Source organism: Ascaphus truei, chromosome 2 (genome assembly GCF_040206685.1).
Source record: "Ascaphus truei isolate aAscTru1 chromosome 2, aAscTru1.hap1, whole genome shotgun sequence".
Classification (NCBI taxonomy): Eukaryota; Metazoa; Chordata; class Amphibia; order Anura; family Ascaphidae; genus Ascaphus; species Ascaphus truei.
The window spans coordinates 57,144,031-57,162,285 of record NC_134484.1 but is presented as its reverse complement, the minus strand read 5'-3'; the positions used below and the strand labels follow the sequence as shown (position 1 = coordinate 57,162,285).

Below are 18,255 nucleotides of genomic sequence, written 5' to 3'. Positions count from 1 at the left end.
ATAATAACCATCAAGAGAAAATTAGGCTTTCCAAGACCATAACATAAATATAAACTTAAGAATGAAGACCTTTGGTCATTTAGTGTTTGGGAGTCCAAAAAAATAACAGTCTGTAAAAATGTCTATGCTCAGCATACTGCGCACTATTCTGTAATTGTGAAGCACTTTGAGTCCCATTGGGAGAAAAACACTATATGAACCAAAGTCATTAAAATAACGTACAGTGTAGTATAATGTGATACAAGACTTTAATAGCATAACATGCCCTTCAGATCCCTTGCATCGGTTTTCACTTAAAAGCTGCAATATTAGATGTGTTGGTCCAAAGAAATATATACCGAAAATACAAACAAAATGTTAAATTACAAATTTAAGATGAGGTATATGGACGGCTGTCTAATGTATCAGTTTGTGTACATGCAATATGACTTCAGACGGCTACATTTAATGTGAGCTGATGCTTCGAGTATCAGAGAGAAAAAAAAAGTGTGTTACACTAAATAAATCGGAGGTTTACACTTAAAAATGCAAACATAATAATCATCTGAAAATTAACAGAAAAAAAAAGTTAAACACAAAGAAGAAGTCACACTTAAAAGATGTAGTCAATTTTATTCAAAAAAACATCCTTTAAACTTAAAATGTGTTCACCCTTTGTAAGAGAAAGCTAAATTTTGTACGGGTCCGTTACATCCAATGTAAATAATGTCCTGTTTAACGGATTAATAGAATCCAGACTCTTGAGCTCCCCAGTTGGGTGCCTGCAAATATAAAAACAAATAAAAATAGTTACTATGCAGTAATGTTGCGAGCCTGTTTACTACCAGAGAAACTGAAACACTATTCATTTCAATGAATAGGATTGGATCACTTTTCCTTACATTTGTAATAAAGGAAGAAAGTCCTGAAGTCATCATATTGACTTGAGGCAAAAACTCAGCAGTATTGTAAATAGCGGAATTAAACAAGACTTTACCGAGGCTGCAACTATATAAATTGGACAAGACCTGTGAAATACACTTTAAAGAAAGCCTGAATTAGTAGAAAACCCATCAATTCCCCCCCCCCATATCATAGAAATTAGCAAAATGCCGCAATAGATAAAAATGCTTTGATTTTATCCTAAATAGGGATGTGCGAAACGCACTATTCCCTGTGAAACATTTTGCCAAGCCTTATGGAGCAAATACATGTAGTAAGACCACCACATGTCCATGAGCAAAACGTGCTGTGTGCACATCACACAATCTCAGTATTCAACGATTTGAGAATTTAACGAATCTACAGCGTCTTTCAAATTAACATATGAAAATTGCGATGAACATGGACTTAAAGCAGCAGTCCAAGCTACCCCATCCCCTTTAATATATGTGCATCAATACAATCCACACAAGAGGTAATTAGCCAAGTTGCCGATCGATCCATTTGGTCATCGATACGCAAAGATTCGGCTTGGGGGTTAACTAAATTGCCGTCAGTGCAGCAGAAGAGGACCAAAGATGCAAAGTTCTGTGGGGAAGATCATGTGACAAGGCGGTCACTAGATACATATGCTGCACTGCTATAGAGTGGGCAGGGCTCAAAAAGGGGTGTGCCAAAGCCTGTTTCAGAAGGGGATGTGACTTTGTAAATGGTTGCTTAGAAAAAAAAATGCTTGTTACATTATAATACATTTTTAATGTAATTCAGAGTTGTTTAAAAAAATGCTACAAGTATTTTCTCATAGTACAGAACTGATGTCTAAAAAAAATAAATGTAGGATATTGCATTTTTAATGAATGGTGAATCATCTGCTAAACCGACAGCCACCTATTCTTGCGCCAAAAAAACAAAACGGGGACCATTTCATATCGTTTGATACCTCATGAAAGGATCGTACATTACTCTACCGATAACCAAAATGCTGTTAAGAACTGATGATCCTCTATTTTGCCTACAATGTAATTCCATGGGCACCAAGATTGTCACCAATCGAATTACTAGATTAGGGTACGACCCTCCCAAGTAAGCAAAGTGTTGGGCAATTCACTATGTAGGAAATGAAAGCTGTCCTGCAACATGTTTCCACGAAGCTCTCCCTCCTTTGATACAGTACAATTAAGGATACCCCTCCATCGGTGCAGGTGAAGAGGCAGTGCAAGGAAAACAAAACCGACTTACCTCCGCTCTAGAGCTCTGGCTTACTTTCTTCTCAATATTCATAGCCAGCATCTGACTGCGGAAAGCTAGACTCTTCGTCTTTTCAATTACTTGCTGATAGGGAGATACTGCATTGTTTCCCATTACGACATGACCCTAAAAATAAAAATAAGGAAGGCACATTATGCACAGTGTGCCAATATTAATGGTCATATTTTAATATGAACAGAATGTTCAAGGCAATCACTGAGTGCTACATAAATCAAAGAATATTTATAGTGATGACAGAATGACTGCATTGTTTTAAATTTAAAAATATGCACACAAGGTATAACAATTGTTACAGAAATTAGGAAAAGCGCCTATATTTTTTAATCTAATTTAAAATCTGCTCAATACATTTATTGTACCGTTCTGTCAATATCAGTCCAATATATGTTAAGTCAACTTTTTTGTTATTGGCATAGATATTGAGAGTATGACTTTACTTAGCAATAGTGCTCCATCATGCGCGGGCGATTTTAAACATCTTACCAGTTTGGAATCTATCTTTGCATCCAATCTTGCATTGCGAATTAAATTAACAATCCACCTTTCAGCTTCTTCAGGACTCATATTTAGTTTATCAGCCAACATGCTTGATGAAAGGGCGAGAAAGAGTATAAGAATGAGAATGGCAATATACGTACAAGGGACCATCTTGACAGCCAAAACAAACAATAATTAATATCAGTTTTGATTCAATATTAACTAGATGTATTTTCTTGTGCAGAATGGTGGCATTATAAAACCAATATACAGTGAAGGAAGGAGACAGTTGCGAGCTTCGGTTCTTAAATGTTGCCCAGACCTGTAAGACGGATATAATTGGTTCAGGGAAGTGTTTCCCATTAACTCAATTAGTAGCTCAGTTGGAGGTGTACTTTGATGTGCGTTGTCACAACACTTGTTCCCCAAACATCAGAAGGCTTTTGATACATACATTTGTGACTGTTAACATCGCCCTTATAACATGCATCCAACTACCAGAGGTCATGCAATTTCTCAATCTTACTCTAGTCACCTCTTGCACACCAATCAGACCTACAAATGCATCCAGTAGAAAAAATAAACATATCTTTCTGGTCATCAATTAACCAATTTCCAGACTTGCTCAATGTCTGATGACGCGTGCCTTAATATGCAAACGAGCAATATTAAAGTTATAGCGTATGGCCTTACTATTTTACCACTTCCTGTTTCAATTTACCTTTTCATTACCTAAAAGAAACAGTGTGTAACTTTCAGCCTGATAGAGATTGTTTTACTCTCACGCTAGACATGCGAGTACATAAACTTAAAAGCGGCTAGTGAGGAACATAACTCTGAATCATTCAAGTTTAAGAGTATATCATGTTTCCCAAATAGAACGTTAGTTTGCATGAACATGATACGTTGTGAAGCAGACAAGGGAACTGGTCTAATTAAATATTTCCAATTTATATGCTAAAAATCTTCTTTTGTCTTTATTTTCAGTGGAAAACATTACGGGGCACATAGGTGCATTTTCCACGTCACAACAAACTTTTGCTTAATAAATCCCAGCAAAATACATTTTAAGTTAGCTTTATATTATGATGTGGTCTTGCTACTTAAGCAAAGTTTTTCACAAATTACTAAAGAGAGAGGTTCGGATATTACTTTGTTTGTTTTTTCTGGTCATGGCAATTCCATTTTAAAGTATCCATTGGAACCTACTTTTTGGAATTTAATATCTCATCTAATAAAAATAATCAGAATATGATTCTGATCAATTTCCACACTTTTTTAAAAAAAAAATTGAATACATTTGTGTGAATCAGTAGAGAACCATACCCAAAAAACGCACAAACCACACCAGATGTTTGATATCACTGAACCGACAATTGAACCTGCCACACAATGCTCAACGGTTTGCATGCCCCAGTCTTGCAGTAAACGGGTTCATGTATATTTTAAAAGATTTTACTGTAACTCATAAGGTGTTCATCTTTCTACAATTAGACCAAGCAGAATATATTTAGATGGCCACTATTCAGTCTCTGCAAGCAACACCCACAAAATGAGAAACATGAAAGTACTGTAAAAAGCAGAGATAAAAGATTAGATACAATTTCAACAAGAGGCTAAAAAGGAAGCAGCCATTTTTAAAGCTAATCTGAGCCGGACAGTCCCTTGGAGCACACCAGATTTCCCCTCCCCCCAATATATTTATAGTTTTGTGCCTATTTTGACAAAACTATAAATACGGCCACAGTCGCGAATAGAAAGTCACGACCTCTCCTTATGACATTGCAACTTTGTATTGACCGTGACACACACACACACACACACACAACCTGAGCAGCATGGTTTGCCGTTTTAATAGAAGGGCAACGGTAGGGCTGCAGTTTGTGGATTACGGGCCCACTGAAGCTTCACTGCTTCAACTGCTGCCATAATGGACTGAACTATTCAACACTTCTCTCTCAATATAGCTGTAGATGCATCACACCCAACGACTCATAGCAGGGCTCCCCTCACAAGTAAACAGGTCAGGCATTAAGGAAACCACAGAGCTAAGTGTGTGGTCTTTGTGCTAATAAGCGCTTGGTTTATTATTAAGTGCTCTAGATCTAGAGTGTTCTTGAAAACGTATGGGCTACTCTGGAGGAATGAACCTGCCTATTCCTCACTTACTGTATTACATGCTCTGACTCCCCCTCTCCTGGTACCGACTTCCTGCACTGGCAGTTATTATATTTTAAATATTTCCTCCTGTACATAGTTTTGCCACATTTAAAATAACTAAGCATAAAATGAATGTCTCCACCTTAACAAAATAAGATAATATTTATTTTAAAAAAAATTTACCCACCAACTGTAAACAAACAAGTTGCTGAACTAGCAAACTGACATTTTTTTTTGTAGAAAGTGGTGGAAAATAATTAGTAACCCCTAATTTTGCTGCTTCATCTCAGTAAACAAGTGGTGCATAATGCTGTAATTTTGCACACAATTTGATTGTAATTTATGTAAAAAAATAGGATCCACACATTAAAATTAAGTTACCCAATAGTGTTGGGCAATAAACGGCTATGATAGCAGTAACACACAGAAAAAAAAAAAATATTTACTTATTGCAGCTTTTCAAATAAGATTACATTTCTTAGGAGTCCACTGGGAAAAATATATAAAGTAGTCCACACCTATTGTCTCAAGAGTAAGTTTCCATAATAGACATATGTCCACAAGCTCCAGTCACCTGGTAAAAAAAACACTAGAACTGTGGCCCTTAATTTTTTTTATTGAGGTATTAGTTTGCACACTTCATTTTAATCCCTTCCCTACAACGATCTCTGATGTTCATGAAGAGGAAGTGAGGGCGTTTTATTTTAAATCAAAAATAATTTGGAATGTATTTCCAACATTAAGAAAGCATGCTCTCAAATTAAGCATTTTTAGTTGTCACTTTTGAACATATATTTATTGTAATCAAGATTGTCATATCAATAAAGGTCTTAATATTGTTAACACGTATTGACGCCCAATCCTTGGGGTAAAACTTCGCTAGAGTACTTATATGTTCAGGCTTAAAACATTCAGAAAATGTTAGATTGAATCATTTGTACGGGTAATTTCTAAGAAGTCCTAACTTTTGACAGTGACTATTATGTTGATGGACCATCCACTCACAAAAAAAAAAAATATCTTACATGAAAATGTTTAAAATAAATTGTTAAGGGATTTAAACAATTCCATTATACATGATGCCAATTCTGAGAGATTGTGCAAAGCAGAAGCAAAAAAAAAAAAAAACCCCTAATCAAGTGAACCTTTATACATTTCTAATTACATTTATAGATTGCATATTTATGTAACTGAACACAGTAGTAAAATATTGCTGCTGGGAACATTGACAGAAATGATTAATGTGTGGTCATTTTAAAGGAACAAATAACTAGCACACATTTTAGTCTTGATTCAAAAGCACTCCAGAGCACTTTGCAATACAGAGGTAAACTGATAACATAACGTTAGGCAAAAACAAAGTAAGACTGAAACCTACATAGTTGTGGCTGTAGTATGGAAATGCTGGTGAAGATAGGACATCTCTAGGGTTTACTCATTTAGTAAAATAGATCTTCTCAAAATACCTGTTGTAAATAACTTGGGGTGGGGGGTGAGGGGGGGAGAAAGGTCACCTGCATGTCTAACGATTATGTGAATGATTAAAGAGTGTGTTCAAAGGAAAACATGCAACTTAAAAAAAAAAAACTTTAATTTTGTCCGTCCAGATGTGCACGTGTATTAGGCTGGACAAAGTGGCGGGGAATGAAGCTGTTTACGCATCTTAAAGCTCAGATTGTAGTAAACGCTTCATAGAAAAGCTCAGCACATTGCAGATTCCTGAACCTCCAAACGGTGGCACAACTTTTTACGCGCTTTAACTTAAATCCCCCTGAAATTAATGCTGTCACTAAAGAAGTGTATTTTCTACCAATTTGAATGTTTGCGGTCGCTCTTCAACAGGTAAAGTGTAGTGTTGAACTTATCCTACAGTACTACCTATTTTGACCGTAAGTATATACAGGCATACCCCGGTTTAAGGACACTCACTAAGCACACTCGCAAGTAAGTACATATCGCTCAATAGGCAAACAGCAGCTCACGCATGCGCCTGTAAGCACGTCCTGAACAGCAATACCGGCTCCCTACCTGTACCGAAGCTGTGCGCAAGCGGGGAGACTATAGATCCTGTTACACATGCGTTATTTACATCAGTTAGGCATATATATGACGATTGCAGTACAGTACTTGCATCGATAAGTGGAAAAAAGGTAGTGCTTCACTTTAAGTACATTTTCGCTTTACATACATGTTCCGGTCCCATTGCGTACGTTAATGCGGGGTATGCCTGTATCCATATGCCCAAGGTTAATTTCCTTCCTCAATGTTATGTATAATATATATGTGTAGAGACCGATATATTGGCGAACTTAAAACTGGCTGCTAATGCAAAGTAATAGTAATGTTCCATATATTCTATGTCCTTATTTTGTGAAGACAACATATCAATTGACACTTTCATAGTGAAGCTCACAACCAGCTATGCCTTATACTTTTGGACCTAGCCCAAGTTGTAGATTGGCCATTGCTTACAATTACATTTATGTATGTTTTATTGCACCATATGATTCAATCTAGTTCCTGTTTTACCAACTTTGCGAGTTACTGATTTCCATGGAAATATCACTGCAACAAAGCAAAGATTTAGTAAACAAAAAAAACATTTCCGTCATTTAACGATATGAAGTGTATTTTGAGGTAAACCTGAAATATGGTGACATCACTGAATTTCCATGTAGAAAGCATGTGTGTAAGCATCGATTGCATCCAAATGAAACTTCCATTAATGGCCATTTGGAGGCCAAGTTACCTTCTCAAAAATAATCACATACAGAACAGTTCCCAGAACCACGTGAATTTGAAGAACTCGTGCAGTCACCAAATCCAGACATTTTCCCTTGCCACCTTCTATAGAGCAAAAGTATGAAAGTACATTTCCCAGCTATATTGAGGCCACACTTCAAAGTGTATTGTATTATCTTCTGTTCAGGATCTATCCTCATACAAACACCAAATAAAAGGAATTTAGGACTCTAAACTGCACAAAATCTTTACTTTAGGCAGATATAGTTCAAGTTCCTTTATCTGCAAGGCAGAGGTTGAAATTGCAGATACTCTGCGTGGTTATTCCATTTTAAGACAACTCATCCTTTTATTCTAAAAACATGTTCTTTTAAAACTAACTTTAGTATATTTCTTGCCATTTTTAAAATCCATTAGTTTAAAAGACTTTCACAAGCTCCAATCACCACATTCAGTCACGCTAAACTAGACAGAGCAGTACTTGCATGTATCAAATATTACCTGATGCTTATACATTGGTGGATGCGGCAGAAAGTCTCAAAAATAAAAAGTCGGGCGTTTTCAATGAAGTCTTCAAGGCATGCCACAAGGAAGAAGTCATTTACAAGCACCTGAAAGGGAACAAAAGACAAATACATGGTACAATTTAATATTACCCAATTTAATTGTATGTACATTCTGCTTAATTAACCCATGTGTTGGACATTAGGCAACACTGGGGTTAAACTCCTGGGGATTTCTTACGTTCTGCTCTCTAATAACAATCCTTAATGCACTACCATGTTAAGTTGAAAAGTATGCATCACTAACAGGACAAACTTTGGCTACAATTCAGCTTCTCATGTCATGTCCCACTAGACATCAACCCTTACATTCTCCCCTCCCCCACCCCATTCTTAAAGAGTACAAGCCTTGGATTTCTTGCAAACAAGACAAATACTATTTTGGCATGGGTTGCTATTTGGTAAAGATGAAGAATTTGCAAACAGTAGGAATGTTTCTTAGATCCGCAATAGTGGTTGGAAAAAGAATAAAAAATGAAAAACTGCCTTTTAACTCATCTCATCATATTGACCCCATGGCTACGGCCCCAGTGCCTGCGCGAATTCCCCGGTCTGCAGTGAGCTGCAGGGGGAAAGGCGGGGGCGCTCGGGACATGACGGGGCGCGGCCATGACGTCACCCGGCAGGTTCGTCCTCATTGGCTGAACCCCCGGGGGGCGCATGGCTTAGTGGCATGGCCTAGTGTTCAATCGCTAGTTCCCATCTCAATTTTCATGTGTGCCGCAAAAAGTCGCCTCGCAGCCCGGCGACCTCCCCCTCGCAGCAGGCCCGGCCCCATTGAGGGGCGGCTCTTGTCCCCGCCATAGCGAGCGCTGCAGTAGCCAGTGGGGACCAAGCCTTAGACTTCAATAGGAAATTCTCCAGCAGCGGTTTGAGAAATACCAATATAAATTTTTTTGTGCAAGACCTCAAACGGATTTTCAACCCGGTCTTAAAACCAAATTTTGGGTCTGCAACTGCATCCAGTCTTTCTTCATGTATGACCCCTCAACCAGCATGCATGTATGTATATTCTGTGACACTTGTATTTTGTATTCTGAGATTAAGAGTATAATATATATATTATCCATAACAATACAAAATAATGCTTTCCCCAGTTGAGTACTTTAACTTTATTTCAACTCTAATAACTGTCGCAAACTGGGAATGGGGGCTTCAGACTTGCTCATCTATGGCACCAATATGTTGTACCTGCTGCTATAATTAAACATTAGAATCCCATTTGCTACTGCTTTTTCATGGGTTTAAAGAAAATACACATATAAGTTAAAAACAGCAGAGAACATATCTTGTGCAATTAGCATCAATATTGTTCTCGTTCAACCGTCATTGGAGGTGAGGGAGGAAAGTCCACAGTTACCATATTGCTCAACAATAAACTTCTATTAAAACACAGAAGAAGAACTGGGGTTCAACACAATTCGATTGTAAACCGTTACATTTCTAATGTAAAAACTGCACAGGATCACAATGATGAAAACGTGACTCAGCTTTTTTTCTCCTTAAATCTAAAAACATGCTTTTTAGATGTTTCTTACAGGACGGTTGTACAAATAATGCAAGCCAGATACAGAATGCAATACATGACTAACAGTGTGCAAAACTCCATGTGGATTTGTATGACTCAGAGCAGTCACTAGCATTAGTAACTTTGCAATGCTTTGACTTCTATAACTTGAGCTTAATTACCAAGAATGCATAACTGATCTTTATGTACAGTACCTGATTTATATTGACATTTTACTGTGTGAAAAGAGAACTATAAAAACATTGGGAAAGTTTATTTACTTCCTTTCATGCTTTGTCATCATCATTAGCAGCTTTCATAATTAGACTCAGATGAACAAAGTATTTAGCACATCACATCAAAGGGTGTGGTGTATTGGTTAATCAGGACACCCAACTCCTAGACTAAGGCTTCCCTGAGTCATTTTAGAAAACATACCATATCGCCAAGCTTTGAAATCCTAAAACTTACGTTTCTAATTAACTCAGAATATAAATTCAGTCACCAACTAAAACCTAAGTAACATTGCATTCACCCAAAGTAGAACATAGTGGCCCCCCCAAAAAAATCTAATAGGAAATCTTCCAAATAACTTTGGCTTCATTGAGGACTACTAACAAAATAGTTTTTGCAAGTGTTTCAAGGCTTGTGGATTACAGTTTTACTTGTGAATGTTAAGTTACAAAATTATTATAGAAATCTGCAAGCGTGCAAGTTATGCTGCAATTAAGTAGCAACTACTATGGGTATGATGTTCTTGTAGGTCACGGGTGGCCACAGTTCTCAAGGGCCACAAACAGGTTAGGTTTCCAGGATATCCCTGTTTCAGCACAGGGGGCTTAAATCAGTGGCTCCCACTGGTTGGGCACATGTGCAAAAGCAGGGATATCCTGGACAACTGACCGGTAGGTGGCCCTTGAGGACTGGAGTAGGCCACTCCTGTTGTAGGGGTAATGCTCCTGGAGAGAAGCATTTGCAATGTAGGTTACAATACTTTTTTCAAGACCAACTTTAATTTAATCTATTACAATGTAAGTGTACATTTGAAGAAACTGAGGTTTTCAAAAACTGTACAGTACACTATAATTTGAAAGAAAAATATTACTCTGCTAAAACATACACATACGTGTTTTGGTGTATGTTAAGAAATTAAACTTCGTGAACAGTTCTAGTAACAAATATTTGGAAACTGCCTTTTACAGAACTAAAATCATGCTTCTGTCCGTATGTTGGCTGCAACAGGGCCCGTTCCTTGCACCTGGACTTTCCCAGCAGACTTCACGGACCATGAGGTTCCCAGTAATCAAATATCAGGGGTAACAAATAAATCAATAACATGCCCAGTTAAGGGGATTGCTACCTTAAAAAAGGTGCTGACTAACAAGTACTGTAGTTAGTATACAGATTGTGCAAACTAGTATTTAGATTTTTTTTTCAAGTTTATATATGTGCTTTCATTAACTGTACATAGGGACACTAAAAAGGTGACTGTACCTCTAATAGAATAAAGGAAACAAACTGCATTTTAATGTCCACTGACCTGGAGGGGAGGGAGAGGGGGAGGGAGAATGCAAAAAAAAGAAAATGCAAAAAACCTTGACAATATTTGTGGCAATTTTTTTTTTTTGGTTACTTGAAATGGGGAATATACTGCATATATTTTGGTAATGCCCCAAGATCCAACCAATATGGGGGGAGGTGTCCGCCCTAATATATAGGATCTTAGGGATCACTGTGCCACCGGATCCTATAAATCTCTAATCTCTAAATCTATCTATCTATATCTAGGAAAATCAATGGCCAACCAAAACAAAAAAGCCAAAAATGATCTCAAATTTTGAATGCCACTAGGTGCACAATTGCCAAGAATTGGCAACAACCTAACCCCTCCATCTCTGAACCAAATAAACTGCAAAACCTGGCATATAGTTTATATGGAAAAACGTTCAGCTTACCTGAATGGCTCTACCTCACAATTTTCGGAGACTTGGGCCCCTTGGTTTCGACACGCAGGTAAATCCCCATATTTAGACAAAAATAATCTCTAAAACAGTGTGTTTCATGACTTATTTAAATAGTTGCCCACTATACTATATATGTACAAATGCAATATTTTAACACTACATTGAAATTATCCAACACATTTTCATCAACCATTTCATTCAAATTCTAATTGCTTAAACGTTTTATTGTGAGAGGCCTGTGAAACAGATGAACATATATATGGCTGTCCATCTAAGACTGAATAAAGGTAGGGTAGTGAATTAAATGCTTATGAAACCTACATCAATGAGTAAGGTGATATAGAACACTGCTTTCCATTGAGACACATTGAGGAGCTCTTCTGCTGCCTTCATATTAAAGACAATACAGGCATACCCCACTTTAAGTACACTCGCGAGTAAGTACATATCGCCCAATAGGCAAACGGCAGCTCACGCATGCGCCTGTCATCACGTCCTGAACAGCAATACCGGCTCCCTACCTGTACCAAAGCTGTGCGCAAGCGGGGAGACTATAGAGCCTGTTACACATGCATTATTTACATCAGTTACGCACGTATATAACGATTGCAGTACAGTACATGCATCGATAAGTGGGAAAAGGTAGTGCTTCACTTTAAGTACATTTTCGCTTTACATACATGCTCCGGTCCCATTGCGTACGTTAATGCGGGGTATGCCTGTATAAGAGAAATGCTGCACACCTCAAAAAGAAAAATAATGATACAGTTACCGGTGCTCCAGTGTTTGCACGAAAGCTTGCAATCAGTCCTGAACAGATGAACAAAGGAACATAGGGCACAACGGGTTTAGCAAATCAAACTCATTTATTGAGCCAACATGACGTTTCGACCATAATGGTCTTTATCAAGTGACAATGGCATAAGTACACTCCCTTGTAACAACATATAAATAGTGCCCCAAACCCCCACAATGCAACCTGTTCAATTAGTGCTGATGGAATTCATGTGCTGATTCAGTCCTTCTAGCCAATGTCCAGTCTGTATCTCTTGTTAGATAACCCCAACAGCTGTTAGCAATCCTCGTGGAGTTTACATTCTCATCATTTCTGTGTATCCTGGCATCCATCTTGATGACGTTATCAATCCGGGTCCTTAGCAGTTGGAACGCTTGCGTTTCAGGTTCGCGCATGTGCGGTAGTTATCCGCTCGATCCTCTTCACCCTTCTATAATTTTGGAACGCAAAAAGCGCAGACTACTTGTGAGTCAATGCGCACGCGTGAGCCAGTCTCCCTGCGGTCCTGCAGGCATAAGGGGGGTTAGTTGATCTTCCGTTTTCATCCTGCTGACGTCATCAGTCCGGGTCCTTAACAGTTGGAACGCATCCGGATGTCTCATCTGGTGCGTTGCAAGTTCGCGCAAGTGCAGTTGTTGTCCGATCGATCCTCTTCCCCTTCTGTGATTTTGGGACGCAAAAAGCGCAGACCAGTTGTAAGTCATTGCTCACGCGTAAGCCAGTCTCCCTGCGGTCCTGCAGGCATAAGGAGGGTAGTTGATGTTCCGTTTTCATCCATTCACATCCATCTTTATCTGTCATGCAGTGGGGGAGGATATCTTCGTCATCAGAAGTCCACGATGTGAAAAGAAGGAAAAAAGGGGGGGGGGTTCTGAATCAGCATAACACTTTTTGAACAAGATGTATGATATACAATCTTACTGTGAAAAGTGATTAACAATATATAAGCTAAAAAAGGTTGGTTTTTGTCAAGTCTTTTCAAAAACATAACCCACAAGGTGTATTCACATGACCATTTATTAATATAACTACAGCAGGCAATGGCAGCAACCTATGGAGAAAAAAGGGTTTTATCTCTCCTCAATGAAACAGTTCAATGACAAAAAATCATTCAATCCATTGGGAAATACAGTGTCTAATGTGTGGATCCAGAAGGATTCCCGCTGTAATAGTAAAACATCCTTTTCCTGACCTGCCCTAGCTTTTTTAATATGTTCAATACCCATTAGTTTCAATGACGATATTGGGTGACTAAATTCAGAGCAATGTTTGATGAGTGGTATCCTCTGCACGATTACTGATTTTACTCTTATGTTCTATAAATCTGGTTTTGAGCATACGATTGCTCTTCCCTGCATGCTCAAAACCAGATTTATAGAACATAAGAGTAAAATCAGTAATCGTGCAGAGGATACCGCTCTCAAACATTGCTCCGAATTTAGTCACCCAATATCGTCATTGAAACTAATGGGTATTGAACATATTAAAAAAGCTAGGGCAGGTCAGGACAAGGATGTTTTACTATTACAGCGGGAATCCTTCTGGATCCACACATTAGACACTGTATTTCCCAATGGACTGAATGATTTTTTGTCATTGAGCTGTTTCATTGAGGAGAGATAAAACCCCTTTTTCTCCATAGGTTGCTGCCATTGCCTGCTGTAGTTATATTAATAAATGGTCATGTGAATACACCTTGTGGGTTATGTTTTTGAAAAGACTTGACAAAGACCAACCTTTTTTAGCTTATTTATGGTTAATCACTTTTCACAGTAAGATTGTATATCATACATCTTGTTCAAAAAAGTGTTATGCTGATTCAGAACCCCCCCCCCCCTTTTTTTTCCATCTTTTCACATCGTGGACTTCTGATGACGAAGATATCCTCCCCCACTGCATGACAGATAAAGATGGATGTGAATGGATGAAAACGGAAGATCAACTACCCCCCTTATGCCTGCAGGACCGCAGGGAGACTGGCTTACGCGTGCGCAATGACTTACAACTGGTCTGCGCTTTTTGCGTCCCAAAATCACAGAAGGGGAAGAGGATCGATCGGACAACAACTGCACTTGCGCGAACTTGCAACGCACCAGATGAGACATCCGGATGCGTTCCAACTGTTAAGGACCCGGACTGATGACGTCAGCAGGATGAAAACGGAAGATCAACTAACCCCCCTTATGCCTGCAGGACCGCAGGGAGACTGGCTCACGCGTGCGCGATGACTCACAAGTAGTCTGCAATTTTTGCGTTCCAAAATTATAGAAGGGTGAAGAGGATCGAGCGGATAACTACCGCACATGCGCGAACCTGAAACGCAAGCGTTCCAACTGCTAAGGACCCGGATTGATGACGTCAGCAAGATGGATGCCAGGATACACAGAAATGATGAGAATGTAAATTCCACGAGGATTGCTAATAGCTGTTGGGGTTATCTAACAAGAGATACAGACTGGACATTGGCTAGAAGGACTGAATCAGCACATGAATTCCATCAGCACTAATTGAACAGGTTGCATTGTGGGGGTTTGGGGCACTATTTATATGTTGTTACAAGGGAATGTACTTATGCCATTGTCACTTGAAAAGGCCTTCATATTAAACCCAGGAATATTGCACCTATGAATGTATAATTCAAATCTTTCAGTAGCTTACCGATTCACACTCCCTTAATTTTTTCTGGGCACCATCGAAGTCAAAATTGACATACAAGCACTCGACAAACTCTGTAATAGGGTCCTTGTAAGTATAGGATTCCTGCAAAATAGTGAAAGAGAAATGGTAATTACATGTACAAACCTTGCAGCACAGAATTAGACAACTTGTGATTTTTAGGGCAAATAAAAAACTTATTTTTTATAATACAGGATTCGGTCAATGGCAGTGTATATTGAAAAGGACGGGCAGTGCTTTAATCCTTGAATGATATGCAAGTTTAAAGTAGCCAAAAGTATCCTCTGTGATATGGTTTCTGTTAATTCCCCATATAAGAGAACTGATCAAGAAACCTAGTACAAAAATAGGTATTGATCGCTATAAACTATAAAGCACATTTTCAAAGGGAAAAAAAGTTTTTGGTTTGTTTTTTACTGTACCTGCTGGATAACCTTGACCAAATCTTTCAGGACTTGCCTACGTTTCCTCACATCTTTATTCGTGATGACCGCTGTAGTTAGGTATCGAAGAATATGTGGGCACATAGTCTGAATGGCATTGAGATATCTAATAAGGAAATAAAAATACATCTTCAGTATGTCAGAAAGTGAAATAGATTTCAAATGACAATGGTCATTTATGCAGTTACAGAGATATAAAAAAAAAAAAAATATGGGCTTACTGAACAGAATTGGCAAAAATAGAAAATTGATAACCAATTTGCCGTAATTTTCTTTCCCTGGCGAGTCCATCCATGGCATGGTAGTGCTAACCAATGGGTTAAGTTGCACCCTCCAGCTGAAATAAGACAGAAATCTACTTGTGGGAGGACCATAAATAGCCCCATCTCTCCTCCCCAGGTAGGCTCAGTACAAAAGACGAAATATAGAACTACAAACATCAATATCTTTGACATAACTTTGGGAGGGTATTGGTGAGCACTGCCATGGATCGACTCTCCGGGAAAATAAAAATGAAGGTAACTTGGGAATCAATTTTCTATTCTCCTAGTCGTCCCCATGCAGTGGTCACTAATGGGGCTTGCCAAAAGAGGGGGGGGGGTCTAGAATAAAACCCACACCTTGTAAATCAAATACAACCTTTTAAGTGGCGACAATGGTACCCTCCGGCCAAAGCATGCCTATCCAAAGAATAGTAGTTAATAAATGTACTAATTGAATTCCATATTGGCGCTCTATGTAAAAATCGAAAGGAAATGTCTGCACCTTTGCTACTCAGATGTAGCCCTGTCTCACAGATTGGGCCTTTACCAGTACTGGGCTGGAATTTTCTGGATAGTATAGGTCTTCTTGATAACCATTACGATCTAGTGACTTATTGTAGACTGAGGTTGCTTGTTCCTTCCTTGATCCATTTAGCAGGATGAACATCCATCTGACTACCTTTCAGAATGGCAGGATTTAGGAAGAGTTTTAATCACCTTACCACATCTAATGTGTGTTGAATCCGTTTGTCATTTGCCGGTTTTAGGTAATATGATGGTAATATCTCCTGGTTGAGATGGAATTTTGAAATGACCTTGGGTAATTAGTTGAACTGGCCTCAAGACGACCTAGTCTTCATGGAAGATAAGGAAAGGTTCCTTTCCCAACAATGCCTGTAATTCACCAATCCTGTGTGTTGACGTCACCACTATCAACAATACTGTCTTTAATATTAGGTTCATATCTGAAGCTTAAGAAAAAAAGTGGCTCAAAGGGGCACCTGTTAAGAGTCCGTAATACTAAAATGGCAAAATCGCAAGCAGGAACTGGATACTTATTGTGGTCCGATTCTCTTCAGGTTAGAAGAATCGACCCATGCGATCTATGTCAACCAAGTGCTTTCCTAGCAATGCTAATAGTTCTGAAACCTGTACCATCAGTGAGCAAGTGCAGAGTCCAAGCTCTAGACCCTCTTGCAGGAACTCCAGAATTGTGGAAGTAAGAGGTACCAAGCAGCTTACATTTTAGTGCTGACACCACAGATTAAATTAGTGTCAGATTCTATGGTACACTGTAGAAGAAGTTTTCTTCCTTGCCGCCATCAAGGTTAGTACCAGCTTGTGTGACAACCATCGGGATCTGAGCAGTTCCAGCTCAACCTCCATGCTGTCAAAGTCCAGTCCCTCGATTGGGGTGCTGCTGCACCATACCCTGGGATAGCAGGCCTTAAAACACTGGCAGTTGCCACGGTTCATCATCTGCTAAGAACTTGGATTATTTGTGGTAACAAGGCTCTGTGTGGCCAATTTTGGGAGTATTGCAGCCATCTCTGCCATGCCCTGTCTGAATTTCCTGAGAACTCTTGGTATCATGAGAATGGCGGAAATATGTATGCAGGCCGGAATTGCCAGGGGAAAGAAAGTGGGTATATCTTGGTCGTCTCTGGGTAAACCATTCCTCAGCAGTAACCTTGTTTTCTGTTGCCTGCTGTTGCCATGAGGTCTCTCTGGTCTTCTGATCAGATGGTTGAATGTCGTTCCTGTTAGAAACCACACTCTGGGTCTAGGGCCCTCCTGCTAAGATCTGCCTGTAGATTCTTTCCCCTGCGATATGAACCATTGTAAGGTATGTTAAATGAGGCTCTGCCCAGGTGAGAATCAGGAATAACTCGTGCAGGAGGAGTATGGGACTTTTCCCTCCTTACATAGGTCACCGTCGTACGGTTTTCTGACCTGACCTTAATGCTGCACCCTCATAACCATTGTGAGAAGTGCCTGATTGCCTCCGTTGGCTAAAGTTTGCCAACATTTGATTTCTAATAGGCAATTTCCCTTGGGATCTCTCGGTCCAGAGTTGGGCAACCCAGCCCATGCCATTTGCGTCTGTTGTAAGGAGGAGAGACAGACTTTATTCTATAGTGGACATCTGGTTTTAGGTTTGTAGCATTCCCACCATTTTAGGGATTCCATTCCCTTAAGGAGTTCAATTGGACTAGGCTTGTTACCCATCTGTGCCATTGGTGCAAGATGTTCTGTTGGCCTATTCCTGTGTGTCATCTGGCCCATTTTACCACTTGTATGGTTGCAGATAAAGTGCCTACTAGCCTATTGCATTGTTGAGCCCTGCCTTGGATTGCAGGCTCTGGCTGCTCTGATCATATCCTTAAAAAAAAAACCTCTTACCAGAGAAAAGAAAAACTATGCCCAGTGCGTGTTGAACCGCACTCAAGAATCTTAGGTCTTGGATCAAGTTA

General features: G+C 39.2%; 1 protein-coding gene across 1 annotated transcript in view; it reads right to left on the bottom strand.

The window, feature by feature from the left end:
- Window positions 1–592: 592 nt before the first annotated feature.
- Window positions 593–18,255, bottom strand: part of EIF3E (eukaryotic translation initiation factor 3 subunit E) — a 45,165-nt gene continuing 27,502 nt past the window's right edge. The window contains exons 8-13 of the mRNA XM_075582474.1: window positions 15,498–15,624; window positions 15,058–15,159; window positions 8,071–8,180; window positions 2,674–2,776; window positions 2,161–2,295; window positions 593–761 (exon numbers count right to left, since the gene is read on the bottom strand). Coding sequence (XP_075438589.1) covers window positions 723–761; window positions 2,161–2,295; window positions 2,674–2,776; window positions 8,071–8,180; window positions 15,058–15,159; window positions 15,498–15,624 — 616 coding nt within the window. The 3' untranslated portion in view covers window positions 593–722. The remainder of the gene's footprint in view (window positions 762–2,160; window positions 2,296–2,673; window positions 2,777–8,070; window positions 8,181–15,057; window positions 15,160–15,497; window positions 15,625–18,255) is intronic.